The sequence below is a fragment of the Sinohyriopsis cumingii genome, chromosome 2 (assembly GCF_028554795.1).
Source record: "Sinohyriopsis cumingii isolate HCF-2022 chromosome 2, ASM2855479v2, whole genome shotgun sequence".
Lineage (NCBI taxonomy): Eukaryota > Metazoa > Mollusca > Bivalvia > Unionida > Unionidae > Sinohyriopsis > Sinohyriopsis cumingii.
In genome coordinates, this window is record NC_142962.1 from 2735632 (window position 1) to 2749759 (window position 14128).

The window sequence follows — 14128 nt, forward strand, 5'->3', positions numbered from 1 at the left end:
CCATCAGTTTCGTAACTGTAGCAGGTGTGGTACCACGGGCCTCCCACCAACGGATTGTCCATAACCGGTACAACAACAAGAAAACATGCCTCAAAACTCAGTAATGATTGATGAAATGGCCTATGATCGTCAGAGGGTTCCAGATCCTGGGGGAGAGATGGAACAGATCTCAGGAAACCCACCCCACTGAAATGCCGCAACATCGAACCAGGTCATACTGGGTATGCAGTGCGAAATTGAGGTTGGAAGCTCAAACGGTCCTAAAACTTCTCAATCCACGTCCACATAATGGACTAGTTATACAAATACGAGTGCACGTGAGAAGAAGGGGGCAAAGGGTAAAAAAGGAAAACAACAAAGCAAACGAAACACAAAAACCTACCACCCCATATTTATTTATGGAAGAACCAAGTTTCTAGCATAAAACAAATCCGCTCATCGAGTCTAAAATAATAGTGAACGAGAGTGAGGAGGTTGAGAGCCCTCAACACACAAATTTTCCACTGTCAATTTTACTATATGTTATTGCAATTGAAACATTATATAAGAATATTGAAAATAATAGCAATTAATTGGAAATTGGCGGGCAAATGACCCAGGAGCTCCCCCAAATTGAATCAAACAACAAGTGAAGGCTTTAGGAATATTTTATGGAAAGAATTTAGACGAACTTAATTACAACCAAATATTAAAGAAAGTTGAGGAACAGATAGAAATTTGGTCATAGGTTCTCTAAACCTAATGGAATTCTTACAAGCCTATAAGACCTACATTTATTGCCAAATTGATTATGTAACACAAAAATAGATTTGATAGAACCAATGATAAACATTCTTTTCTTTTCATGAAATCCTTATTTAATATGTACATGTTGAAATGTGCAAGTGACACAGATACTCCTATATGCACCCATATTAGACATATCCGCTCACCCGTACCCTCATATACACACACATACTTACACACACACACACACACACTTACTGCTCATACATACGTTGTAAAACGCTTATACTAATTTTACATAATACGTAAGTTTCTAGCTAACGTATAGGCGAGGAATTTATAATAATAAATTATTTTACGTCTACTTATCAATTAACATAATAACTTTACATAGAATTTAAAACAAATGAAATTACTATTCAAGTTTTAAATTTAGAGATATAGTATTGATTGAAATACAAAGTGTATACAAAATTGTATAAGCGTGAAAGGTCATGTTAAAAGGATAGACAAGGTAAAGTACAGAAAAAGCTCGTGCGAAAAGAAGAGATAGTGTTAACACGTGCGGCTTGGGGTATTCTTGAATTAACGTGTTGACCGGTAAACGTGGGTTGAAACATGCAGGCAAAAAGACGGTGTACTAAAGAATCAGGAGATTAGAAAAGGATACATAATTGGATATATTTAAAGAAAAAGGTAAGTAGTGAGTATTATTCTAGACTTATGCCACTTACTATTTAACAAATTTAAAGAGAACATAATAACCCAGCTAGACACCATTTGTCAATAAAGTGAAGAAGGTTAAGTCTGGAAATGTCAGCTCTGATTCTACATTTTAGGCAAGAGAGAAAGAAGAATAGCAAGGTGTTACTGGTTACCACTTCTTTATGATAATATGCATGGATACATTTAATCCATATAGCATATTTGTATCCAGCGCATAATAAAAGCCACAAGTCCGCGATTTCAGGTTCCGGAAACAAGGCCCCATAGAAGAAACTTAGGATAAGACCAAATTTAAGGAATGTAAAAAGTACCGAAGGAGTTTCGAGAGTTTTTTTCAGCCATTTAATTATGAGCTGTTGTAAAGCGAGTATTAAATTGCATTCGAAAATTAAATGGTCAGTGATTTCAGTCCCACCGCAAAAAAAAGTGCATAACTTGAATTAGGGAATATTTTTAAAAAATATGTGTTGTACAGGTAAAATGTCGTGTATGATTTTAAAACACACATATCTAGTGATGGTGTATAGGAATTTATTTTGCAGGTGTTTTTTGTTGTTGAAATATTGGGGGAGTTTAAGTCATATAATTTGGTTATTTTGGGTTCAAGAAGGTGACTTTGTAGTTGTCGTTGATATAATATTTTTGTAGGGTCTTAACCAAAACTGAGACCAGGATTATTTTATGAATTGAGATTGAAATATAAATTATTCTGTTTATATGGATCCGTAGAATACGTTATATCCAACGGGATCTTCTTATATAAACCGCAAAATGAAGTGGGACTGGGACTATGCTATTTGCATCACAAACACACAATATATATTTTAAGTAGAATAAGGCACAGTTGTTCGTTACGAAGAAAACTTAGGAGTATCCGCCATTGAATCAGGGTATGAATGTTCAATCCTGTAACAATATAATACAAGAAAAAGACACGAGTTCGCACCTATCGGTAGTTCCAACCATGCTAGTTTATCCTAATTGCGTCTGCTAATTTCCACCTTCAGCCAGTGGTAATCAAGAATAGTTCAATTTTCAAAACTGCTCGACACACTTCGTTCAGTATGAGACATCTTGGAGAAAATTCAATAATTGTTCGCCGATTTTGACGTTTGGACAACTAATGGCAGGCAGTGCCGTTTGCATTCGAATAGTCTTGGATTTCACCAGTGAACGAAAGGTAAGATCCGAACAACATCGAGTGCGCAGTTTTTCGGATCTTACCTTTCGGTCAATCGTGAAAAATGAACTCTTCTTGATTACGACTGGCTTACGTTGGAGATTAGCAGACGCTATTAGGATAAACTAACAGAGTCGGACCTACCGAGCGGTGGGGACTCGTGTCTTCCCTTGTGTTATATTGTTACAGGTTAGAAGCGTCATCCTTTGATTCATGGACGAATACTCCTAATTTTCACTGTAACGAACCCCTTTTAGAATAAGGCACTTTACAGATAATACCCAATATACCTGGGAGGCCGTATACATTTATTTGTACCGATACCTATGTAAGCACAATCGGAGACTAGTAATCGGAATCTATATTGGGATGGAATACGGAAGAGATGGGAAGCTATCTCGTCTGCTTTTAACAAAGCGTGATGTTTATTCACCTACATGACGTTTGGATCACTGGCGAGATGGCCTTTAAAAAACATAGTATACGTATGATTCCGCCTTGCCATTTGTATGGTCAATACACTGATTCTAAATCCACACAATACTGCGTTGTCCACAAACAGCAACTGACCGTTATAGAATTACTGGTGCAATAAGGGATACATTTTTGGGCATCGACGCAAAATAACCTCTAAATTACAAATGAGATTAATGACAGCAATATATATAAATAAAGTTTTAGTTGATTATGTAACATCAATAATGAAAGCCAAACGATTAGATATGTTTTAAGGTGCACAAGAGTACTTCATTTATATAGTTTTTATCATACCATGAAACAAATTGATCATCTTTGGACCGCGTGCTTTGTCTGACGAAACAGGGTTAATGGGAGCGTTAAATAAAAAAGAAAGACCTCTAATTCATACGATCATCGAAATTATATCAAGCGCATGTGAAATTGTTTGTTCTCATATACTTGTATAAAAAGTTTTCATTTATCTTGAATAAGTTTTTGTTTATTATTAAAATAAAAATCGTATGGCTATAAGCTAGATACATAGTATTATTCAGTGAAAGACAACTCCTGGACACTGCTGGAGTCCCGACAATACTTAAGTATGAAAGCCTTGAATTTGCAATGGTTGCAAGGAAGAAAAAAAGGACGTTATAAATATATGGAAGCCCGTGCATATCAATTATCTTGAACCATTTTTCAAGTTGTTTGCAGAAATGCATTTTAGATACCACATCGGTTACCATTAACGATGCCATTTGAAAATAACTATAGTCTACTTTCAATAATATTTATTGAAGGAAAATAAACATCTTCATATATAACTTAAAGACTGCGATGTTTTCGGATTTTGTACAACCAAAAAGCTTGTTAAAAGTTGTTTTGAATTTGACAAAGAGAGAGAAAGAAAGAGATTTTAGAAGTATTTTTGAAATTGAATATTAGACAGAAACATTATTTCATTGCATAGACTAGCCAGGCGATCATCTATGTTGAATCAATGATAGATGGTACATGTTACTAACAGAAATATAAGATTTAAAAGAATTTCTTTATGAAAATATTTTCTCATAAAATAAGAAAACATCGATCAATTATGTTTTTGGCAAATGACTATTCGTGATAGCACTGTAAAGAAATAAATATCAACTAAAAGCTTGTTAAACAAATTTCTTGTTTTCGTTTGTTCTAGTAATTGTTTCCACTTTATAACTGTGATATGTACTCTTCCATTCCAAGGTGTGAATCAATCATCACAGCGAGGCCAGAGGAACTTCCGTGAGTGCCTAATTAAGTGCTTACTCAGTGTCAGTAGGGGATTTATTTGAATACTGTTGAATTTTAGTCGTATCGACAGGATGACACGAGCCAATCAGGAAGCTAATTGTCATCAACCGATCACATATATAAAAGGTGCTGACATTACGGTACTTTAAACGGACTGAATATAGAGATGGATAACGATTTTAAGGACATGGAAAGCCATAATTTACGGGATGCAGAGAAAAACGCAAGTTTAAATCGTAATACACCAAGACTCCTAAAGAAGACAAAAAGGGCAGCTGATATTCCTGTTACAAAATTTCATGATTTGTACAGACCAACAGGAGAAATCTTAGGAAATGGTACTATTGATTCAGTGCAGACATTTATAAATATTTCCAACAGCAAAGAATATGCTGTAAAGATCATTAAAAACAACACGATCCGATCCAGCAGCAAAGTCTTCAAAGAAATAGAAATATACAACTTATGTCAAGGTCAGGAGAACATCTTACAGCTTTATGAATACTTTGAAGAAGAAGGTCGATTTTATTTGGTCTTTGACAAGATGTTGGGAGGAACCTTGTTTGACAATATTGAGAGAAGGGGTCATCTGACTGAGACAGAAGCCAGTTTAATAGTGAAATGCATCACACGAGCCTTGGATTTCCTCCACAATAAAGGAATAGTCCACAGGGATCTAAAGCTAGAAAACATATTGTGTGAAAAGAAAGAAATATTCCCGATACGAATATGTGATTTTGACTTGGCAAGTGGTGTGCCTGTTGAAAGTCAGAAGGATATGTGTTCCACGCCAGATCTCCTGACGCCAGTCGGCACAGCAGATTATATGGCTCCTGAAGTTGTTAAAGTTTGGCTTGGTGAATCCTTATCCTATGACAAGAAATGTGATCTCTGGAGCCTGGGAATAATCATGTACATCATGCTGTGCGGTTACCATCCATTTTATGGCGACTGTGGAGGTGGTTGTGGGTGGAACAGTGATGTGATGTGTCGGGACTGCCAGGACATGCTTTTCAGCAGCATCAAAAATGATGTTTATGAGTTTCCAGAAAACGATTGGAGTGTAATCTCAGACAGTGCCAAAGACCTCATTCGTCACTTGCTGGTGCGAGATCCACGCAAGCGTTATTCTACCGAGCAGGTCTTGAACCACCCCTGGGTATCTTGCCCACCGGCTGCTACTTCTCTTGCTACACCAACAATGCTTTCTAGGAATAGCAGTACCAAGGATTTGGAGCCATTTGCTGAGACTGCTATTTCAATCAACCGCATGCTGCAGCAGCATCTAATTATTCACAAGCCGCCAAGTTATCCTTATAATGACGAAAATGAGGGAAATGAAAACGATGAAATCAATTTTGAAGAAATTGTAGTACCACCATTAAAATTGTCCCCATCTGCTTCCAGCTTGACAAAACATCAGTCAAGTTTGGTGCCCGGAACCAATGTTCGTTCAACAGAATTCGATAGTGGCTGTACACTGCCGGGCATCAGTCATTCACAGGACGAATAGTTATTTAGTGATATTTTCATCTGAATAACTTTTATTTTGAAAATAATTACAAACACGTGACTAACTTTGCTACATCAAGTTTACGATAAGGACTGATTATTCAAAATATGCTGCCTTTGATGAAAAGTTTAGGATTTGTTCTGATTTTCATCAATCCAGATTGTCTTGTTTCGAAGAGTACATTTTAAGAGTGGGTGGGTGGGATTATACAACCTAAAGAGTTTTCATCTCTTATAATGTAGATGAAACAAATTGTCCGGAGTATATATGTGCATATATCACTTTCGTTGAATTGTTGCTAAAATGTAATTGACTTTTATTCTGTAAAATGCTGATTGTTGTAATAAAATACGACTGAATTTTATATGATCGTTAATACCAATTCATGGTTCTGAATGTCTTTGAAAGAAGAGATTATTCAGTATTTGTGTTAATAATCAACGAGTGCTTTGATTTTATAATTGTGCTGTTATTCATGAATGAGGTTGGTGGAATGTAAAATGTTCTCTGATGCTTAAAATGACGTGTCAAAATAGTGATATTTTATATCTAAAGTGCCAGTATATCACCAGGTGTTAATATGTAAATCTTACTCAGTTTGATTTCTAATATTTCTTCATTAACTAAATTCATACTAGCATCTTGATTTTTTCTTCAGTGTATTTCGGAATTATATTTCATTCTCATTTATCGGACACTTGTAAGTTATAACAAATAGATATATTGGAGAATTGCAATTTTTTTTAATAAAAAGTCCCATTTCTATGAAATATTGTTTTCCTTTGTGAAATTAAATTTTGTATTAGATGTGATTTGTAATTTTCAATAATCTCTCTCACTGTCTATCTATCTATCATAAAAATTATATTAGAAGAAACGAAACAACTCAGCTATGTACACATGTACAAATTTCTACCCCAAATTTCAATTTTTAGTTTTAACATACCCAATAAATCGAAACTCATTTGATAATTGGGAAATATATGTAGCTACTAAATTTCTGACTCACGCTTAAACAGATTTGTTCCGTTTAATTGGTAGTGTTGTGGTTTGAGCTGTGAAATAAGGATTCGGAAAATGTCCCCAAGGCATACGTGCTTAAAACAACACTTGACACAAGCGGCGACATGGATTAAGTCTGACAATAGGATAATCTGAAATGTTTGCACGATTCAAAGGAACTAACTGTTATGGCTAATTACATTGAATAAATAATTACATGTTTATTGGTGAGCCATTTACTAAATACCGTGCTTATGTGTTGATTATCTACTTGTGATTGATGCTATTCTTTTGTAGACATGATGAACAGAATATTGTTTACTTGTTCTTTTAAAAACTAAACTATCAGAGCTTTATTAAACAGACATGATATCGCTTTTGATGCTTTGAGGATGCAGACCGACAAAGAAGTTTTCTAAAACTCAGATTCACTCAAATGATTTTCGGCAGATAATTATCATTGCATACATATATTTAAGTATAGTTTGTCTTTCCACACAACAATGTTTGCATGCAGTGCTACGGGTGAGATATAGAAACCACCTGTAATTGGTAATTCTCACAAGCTCCGCTGCTTTAAGGACATTACACTTTTCATAAAGGGGTCCCAAACTGAGAGTTAAGGCTCAAAGTAGAACAAAAGTTTGGAGTAAAAGTTTTGAAGGAAAGGATGACCACAGTCTGGGGCTTTCCTTCAGTATTTACATGAGTTAGGCTGCTGTACATGTCGGAGGACGCCAGGAGGGTGCCTCTTTTTACATACATTATGGGATTTGGTATCAAATCATGGTATAGATGATGCCATCAGTTTCGTAACTGTAGCAGGTGTGGTACCACGGGCCTCCCACCAACGGATTGTCCATAACCGGTACAACAACAAGAAAACATGCCTCAAAACTCAGTAATGATTGATGAAATGGCCTATGATCGTCAGAGGGTTCCAGATCCTGGGGGAGAGATGGAACAGATCTCAGGAAACCCACCCCACTGAAATGCCGCAACATCGAACCAGGTCATACTGGGTATGCAGTGCGAAATTGAGGTTGGAAGCTCAAACGGTCCTAAAACTTCTCAATCCACGTCCACATAATGGACTAGTTATACAAATACGAGTGCACGTGAGAAGAAGGGGGCAAAGGGTAAAAAAGGAAAACAACAAAGCAAACGAAACACAAAAACCTACCACCCCATATTTATTTATGGAAGAACCAAGTTTCTAGCATAAAACAAATCCGCTCATTGAGTCTAAAATAATAGTGAGCGAGAGTGAGGAGGTTGAGAGCCCTCAACACACAAATTTTCCACTGTCAATTTTACTATATGTTATTGCAATTGAAACATTATATAAGAATATTGAAAATAATAGCAATTAATTGGAAATTGGCGGGCAAATGACCCAGGAGCTCCCCCAAATTGAATCAAACAACAAGTGAAGGCTTTAGGAATATTTTATGGAAAGAATTTAGACGAACTTAATTACAACCAAATATTAAAGAAAGTTGAGGAACAGATAGAAATTTGGTCATAGGTTCTCTAAACCTAATGGAATTCTTACAAGCCTATAAGACCTACATTTATTGCCAAATTGATTATGTAACACAAAAATAGATTTGATAGAACCAATGATAAACATTCTTTTCTTTTCATGAAATCCTTATTTAATATGTACATGTTGAAATGTGCAAGTGACACAGATACTCCTATATGCACCCATATTAGACATATCCGCTCACCCGTACCCTCATATACACACACACATACTTACACACACACACACACACACTTACTGCTCATACATACGTTGTAAAACGCTTATACTAATTTTACATAATACGTAAGTTTCTAGCTAACGTATAGGCGAGGAATTTATAATAATAAATTATTTTACGTCTACTTATCAATTAACATAATAACTTTACATAGAATTTAAAACAAATGAAATTACTATTCAAGTTTTAAATTTAGAGATATAGTATTGATTGAAATACAAAGTGTATACAAAATTGTATAAGCGTGAAAGGTCATGTTAAAAGGATAGACAAGGTAAAGTACAGAAAAAGCTCGTGCGAAAAGAAGAGATAGTGTTAACACGTGCGGCTTGGGGTATTCTTGAATTAACGTGTTGACCGGTAAACGTGGGTTGAAACATGCAGGCAAAAAGACGGTGTACTAAAGAATCAGGAGATTAGAAAAGGATACATAATTGGATATATTTAAAGAAAAAGGTAAGTAGTGAGTATTATTCTAGACTTATGCCACTTACTATTTAACAAATTTAAAGAGAACATAATAACCCAGCTAGACACCATTTGTCAATAAAGTGAAGAAGGTTAAGTCTGGAAATGTCAGCTCTGATTCTACATTTTAGGCAAGAGAGAAAGAAGAATAGCAAGGTGTTACTGGTTACCACTTCTTTATGATAATATGCATGGATACATTTAATCCATATAGCATATTTGTATCCAGCGCATAATAAAAGCCACAAGTCCGCGATTTCAGGTTCCGGAAACAAGGCCCCATAGAAGAAACTTAGGATAAGACCAAATTTAAGGAATGTAAAAAGTACCGAAGGAGTTTCGAGAGTTTTTTTCAGCCATTTAATTATGAGCTGTTGTAAAGCGAGTATTAAATTGCATTCGAAAATTAAATGGTCAGTGATTTCAGTCCCACCGCAAAAAAAAGTGCATAACTTGAATTAGGGAATATTTTTAAAAAATATGTGTTGTACAGGTAAAATGTCGTGTATGATTTTAAAACACACATATCTAGTGATGGTGTATAGGAATTTATTTTGCAGGTGTTTTTTGTTGTTGAAATATTGGGGGAGTTTAAGTCATATAATTTGGTTATTTTGGGTTCAAGAAGGTGACTTTGTAGTTGTCGTTGATATAATATTTTTGTAGGGTCTTAACCAAAACTGAGACCAGGATTATTTTATGAATTGAGATTGAAATATAAATTATTCTGTTTATATGGATCCGTAGAATACGTTATATCCAACGGGATCTTCTTATATAAACCGCAAAATGAAGTGGGACTGGGACTATGCTATTTGCATCACAAACACACAATATATATTTTAAGTAGAATAAGGCACAGTTGTTCGTTACGAAGAAAACTTAGGAGTATCCGCCATTGAATCAGGGTATGAATGTTCAATCCTGTAACAATATAATACAAGAAAAAGACACGAGTTCGCACCTATCGGTAGTTCCAACCATGCTAGTTTATCCTAATTGCGTCTGCTAATTTCCACCTTCAGCCAGTGGTAATCAAGAATAGTTCAATTTTCAAAACTGCTCGACACACTTCGTTCAGTATGAGACATCTTGGAGAAAATTCAATAATTGTTCGCCGATTTTGACGTTTGGACAACTAATGGCAGGCAGTGCCGTTTGCATTCGAATAGTCTTGGATTTCACCAGTGAACGAAAGGTAAGATCCGAACAACATCGAGTGCGCAGTTTTTCGGATCTTACCTTTCGGTCAATCGTGAAAAATGAACTCTTCTTGATTACGACTGGCTTACGTTGGAGATTAGCAGACGCTATTAGGATAAACTAACAGAGTCGGACCTACCGAGCGGTGGGGACTCGTGTCTTCCCTTGTGTTATATTGTTACAGGTTAGAAGCGTCATCCTTTGATTCATGGACGAATACTCCTAATTTTCACTGTAACGAACCCCTTTTAGAATAAGGCACTTTACAGATAATACCCAATATACCTGGGAGGCCGTATACATTTATTTGTACCGATACCTATGTAAGCACAATCGGAGACTAGTAATCGGAATCTATATTGGGATGGAATACGGAAGAGATGGGAAGCTATCTCGTCTGCTTTTAACAAAGCGTGATGTTTATTCACCTACATGACGTTTGGATCACTGGCGAGATGGCCTTTAAAAAACATAGTATACGTATGATTCCGCCTTGCCATTTGTATGGTCAATACACTGATTCTAAATCCACACAATACTGCGTTGTCCACAAACAGCAACTGACCGTTATAGAATTACTGGTGCAATAAGGGATACATTTTTGGGCATCGACGCAAAATAACCTCTAAATTACAAATGAGATTAATGACAGCAATATATATAAATAAAGTTTTAGTTGATTATGTAACATCAATAATGAAAGCCAAACGATTAGATATGTTTTAAGGTGCACAAGAGTACTTCATTTATATAGTTTTTATCATACCATGAAACAAATTGATCATCTTTGGACCGCGTGCTTTGTCTGACGAAACAGGGTTAATGGGAGCGTTAAATAAAAAAGAAAGACCTCTAATTCATACGATCATCGAAATTATATCAAGCGCATGTGAAATTGTTTGTTCTCATATACTTGTATAAAAAGTTTTCATTTATCTTGAATAAGTTTTTGTTTATTATTAAAATAAAAATCGTATGGCTATAAGCTAGATACATAGTATTATTCAGTGAAAGACAACTCCTGGACACTGCTGGAGTCCCGACAATACTTAAGTATGAAAGCCTTGAATTTGCAATGGTTGCAAGGAAGAAAAAAAGGACGTTATAAATATATGGAAGCCCGTGCATATCAATTATCTTGAACCATTTTTCAAGTTGTTTGCAGAAATGCATTTTAGATACCACATCGGTTACCATTAACGATGCCATTTGAAAATAACTATAGTCTACTTTCAATAATATTTATTGAAGGAAAATAAACATCTTCATATATAACTTAAAGACTGCGATGTTTTCGGATTTTGTACAACCAAAAAGCTTGTTAAAAGTTGTTTTGAATTTGACAAAGAGAGAGAAAGAAAGAGATTTTAGAAGTATTTTTGAAATTGAATATTAGACAGAAACATTATTTCATTGCATAGACTAGCCAGGCGATCATCTATGTTGAATCAATGATAGATGGTACATGTTACTAACAGAAATATAAGATTTAAAAGAATTTCTTTATGAAAATATTTTCTCATAAAATAAGAAAACATCGATCAATTATGTTTTTGGCAAATGACTATTCGTGATAGCACTGTAAAGAAATAAATATCAACTAAAAGCTTGTTAAACAAATTTCTTGTTTTCGTTTGTTCTAGTAATTGTTTCCACTTTATAACTGTGATATGTACTCTTCCATTCCAAGGTGTGAATCAATCATCACAGCGAGGCCAGAGGAACTTCCGTGAGTGCCTAATTAAGTGCTTACTCAGTGTCAGTAGGGGATTTATTTGAATACTGTTGAATTTTAGTCGTATCGACAGGATGACACGAGCCAATCAGGAAGCTAATTGTCATCAACCGATCACATATATAAAAGGTGCTGACATTACGGTACTTTAAACGGACTGAATATAGAGATGGATAACGATTTTAAGGACATGGAAAGCCATAATTTACGGGATGCAGAGAAAAACGCAAGTTTAAATCGTAATACACCAAGACTCCGAAAGAAGACAAAAAGGGCAGCTGATATTCCTGTTACAAAATTTCATGATTTGTACAGACCAACAGGAGAAATCTTAGGAAATGGTACTATTGATTCAGTGCAGACATTTATAAATATTTCCAACAGCAAAGAATATGCTGTAAAGATCATTAAAAACAACACGATCCGATCCAGCAGCAAAGTCTTCAAAGAAATAGAAATATACAACTTATGTCAAGGTCAGGAGAACATCTTACAGCTTTATGAATACTTTGAAGAAGAAGGTCGATTTTATTTGGTCTTTGACAAGATGTTGGGAGGAACCTTGTTTGACAATATTGAGAGAAGGGGTCATCTGACTGAGACAGAAGCCAGTTTAATAGTGAAATGCATCACACGAGCCTTGGATTTCCTCCACAATAAAGGAATAGTCCACAGGGATCTAAAGCTAGAAAACATATTGTGTGAAAAGAAAGAAATATTCCCGATACGAATATGTGATTTTGACTTGGCAAGTGGTGTGCCTGTTGAAAGTCAGAAGGATATGTGTTCCACGCCAGATCTCCTGACGCCAGTCGGCACAGCAGATTATATGGCTCCTGAAGTTGTTAAAGTTTGGCTTGGTGAATCCTTATCCTATGACAAGAAATGTGATCTCTGGAGCCTGGGAATAATCATGTACATCATGCTGTGCGGTTACCATCCATTTTATGGCGACTGTGGAGGTGGTTGTGGGTGGAACAGTGATGTGATGTGTCGGGACTGCCAGGACATGCTTTTCAGCAGCATCAAAAATGATGTTTATGAGTTTCCAGAAAACGATTGGAGTGTAATCTCAGACAGTGCCAAAGACCTCATTCGTCACTTGCTGGTGCGAGATCCACGCAAGCGTTATTCTACCGAGCAGGTCTTGAACCACCCCTGGGTATCTTGCCCACCGGCTGCTACTTCTCTTGCTACACCAACAATGCTTTCTAGGAATAGCAGTACCAAGGATTTGGAGCCATTTGCTGAGACTGCTATTTCAATCAACCGCATGCTGCAGCAGCATCTAATTATTCACAAGCCGCCAAGTTATCCTTATAATGACGAAAATGAGGGAAATGAAAACGATGAAATCAATTTTGAAGAAATTGTAGTACCACCATTAAAATTGTCCCCATCTGCTTCCAGCTTGACAAAACATCAGTCAAGTTTGGTGCCCGGAACCAATGTTCGTTCAACAGAATTCGATAGTGGCTGTACACTGCCGGGCATCAGTCATTCACAGGACGAATAGTTATTTAGTGATATTTTCATCTGAATAACTTTTATTTTGAAAATAATTACAAACACGTGACTAACTTTGCTACATCAAGTTTACGATAAGGACTGATTATTCAAAATATGCTGCCTTTGATGAAAAGTTTAGGATTTGTTCTGATTTTCATCAATCCAGATTGTCTTGTTTCGAAGAGTACATTTTAAGAGTGGGTGGGTGGGATTATACAACCTAAAGAGTTTTCATCTCTTATAATGTAGATGAAACAAATTGTCCGGAGTATATATGTGCATATATCACTTTCGTTGAATTGTTGCTAAAATGTAATTGACTTTTATTCTGTAAAATGCTGATTGTTGTAATAAAATACGACTGAATTTTATATGATCGTTAATACCAATTCATGGTTCTGAATGTCTTTGAAAGAAGAGATTATTCAGTATTTGTGTTAATAATCAACGAGTGCTTTGATTTTATAATTGTGCTGTTATTCATGAATGAGGTTGGTGGAATGTAAAATGTTCTCTGATGCTTAAAATGACGTGTCAAAATAGTGATATTTTAT

The 14128-nt window shown here is 35.6% G+C and overlaps 1 protein-coding gene across 1 annotated transcript; it reads left to right on the forward strand.

Annotated features, from left to right (window-relative positions):
• The first annotated feature begins 4919 nt into the window (after window positions 1-4919).
• Window positions 4920-13581, forward strand: LOC149804224 (ribosomal protein S6 kinase alpha-5-like). The gene is made up of 2 exons (XM_089951262.1): window positions 4920-5868; window positions 12233-13581. The coding sequence occupies exons 1-2, from the start codon at window positions 4920-4922 to the stop codon at window positions 13579-13581; spliced, it is 2298 nt and encodes a 765-aa protein (XP_089807388.1).
• The last annotated feature ends 547 nt before the right edge of the window (window positions 13582-14128 follow it).

Bases quoted from the DNA above. Each gene is read 5' to 3' on its own strand.
- LOC149804224 (XM_089951262.1), top strand. From the start codon at position 4,920: ATGTTGGGAGGAACCTTGTTTGACAATATTGAGAGAAGGGGTCATCTG. The intron at 5,869-12,232 runs GTCATTCACAGG...GACTGAATATAG, and splicing joins CTGTACACTGCCGGGCATCA to AGATGGATAACGATTTTAAG.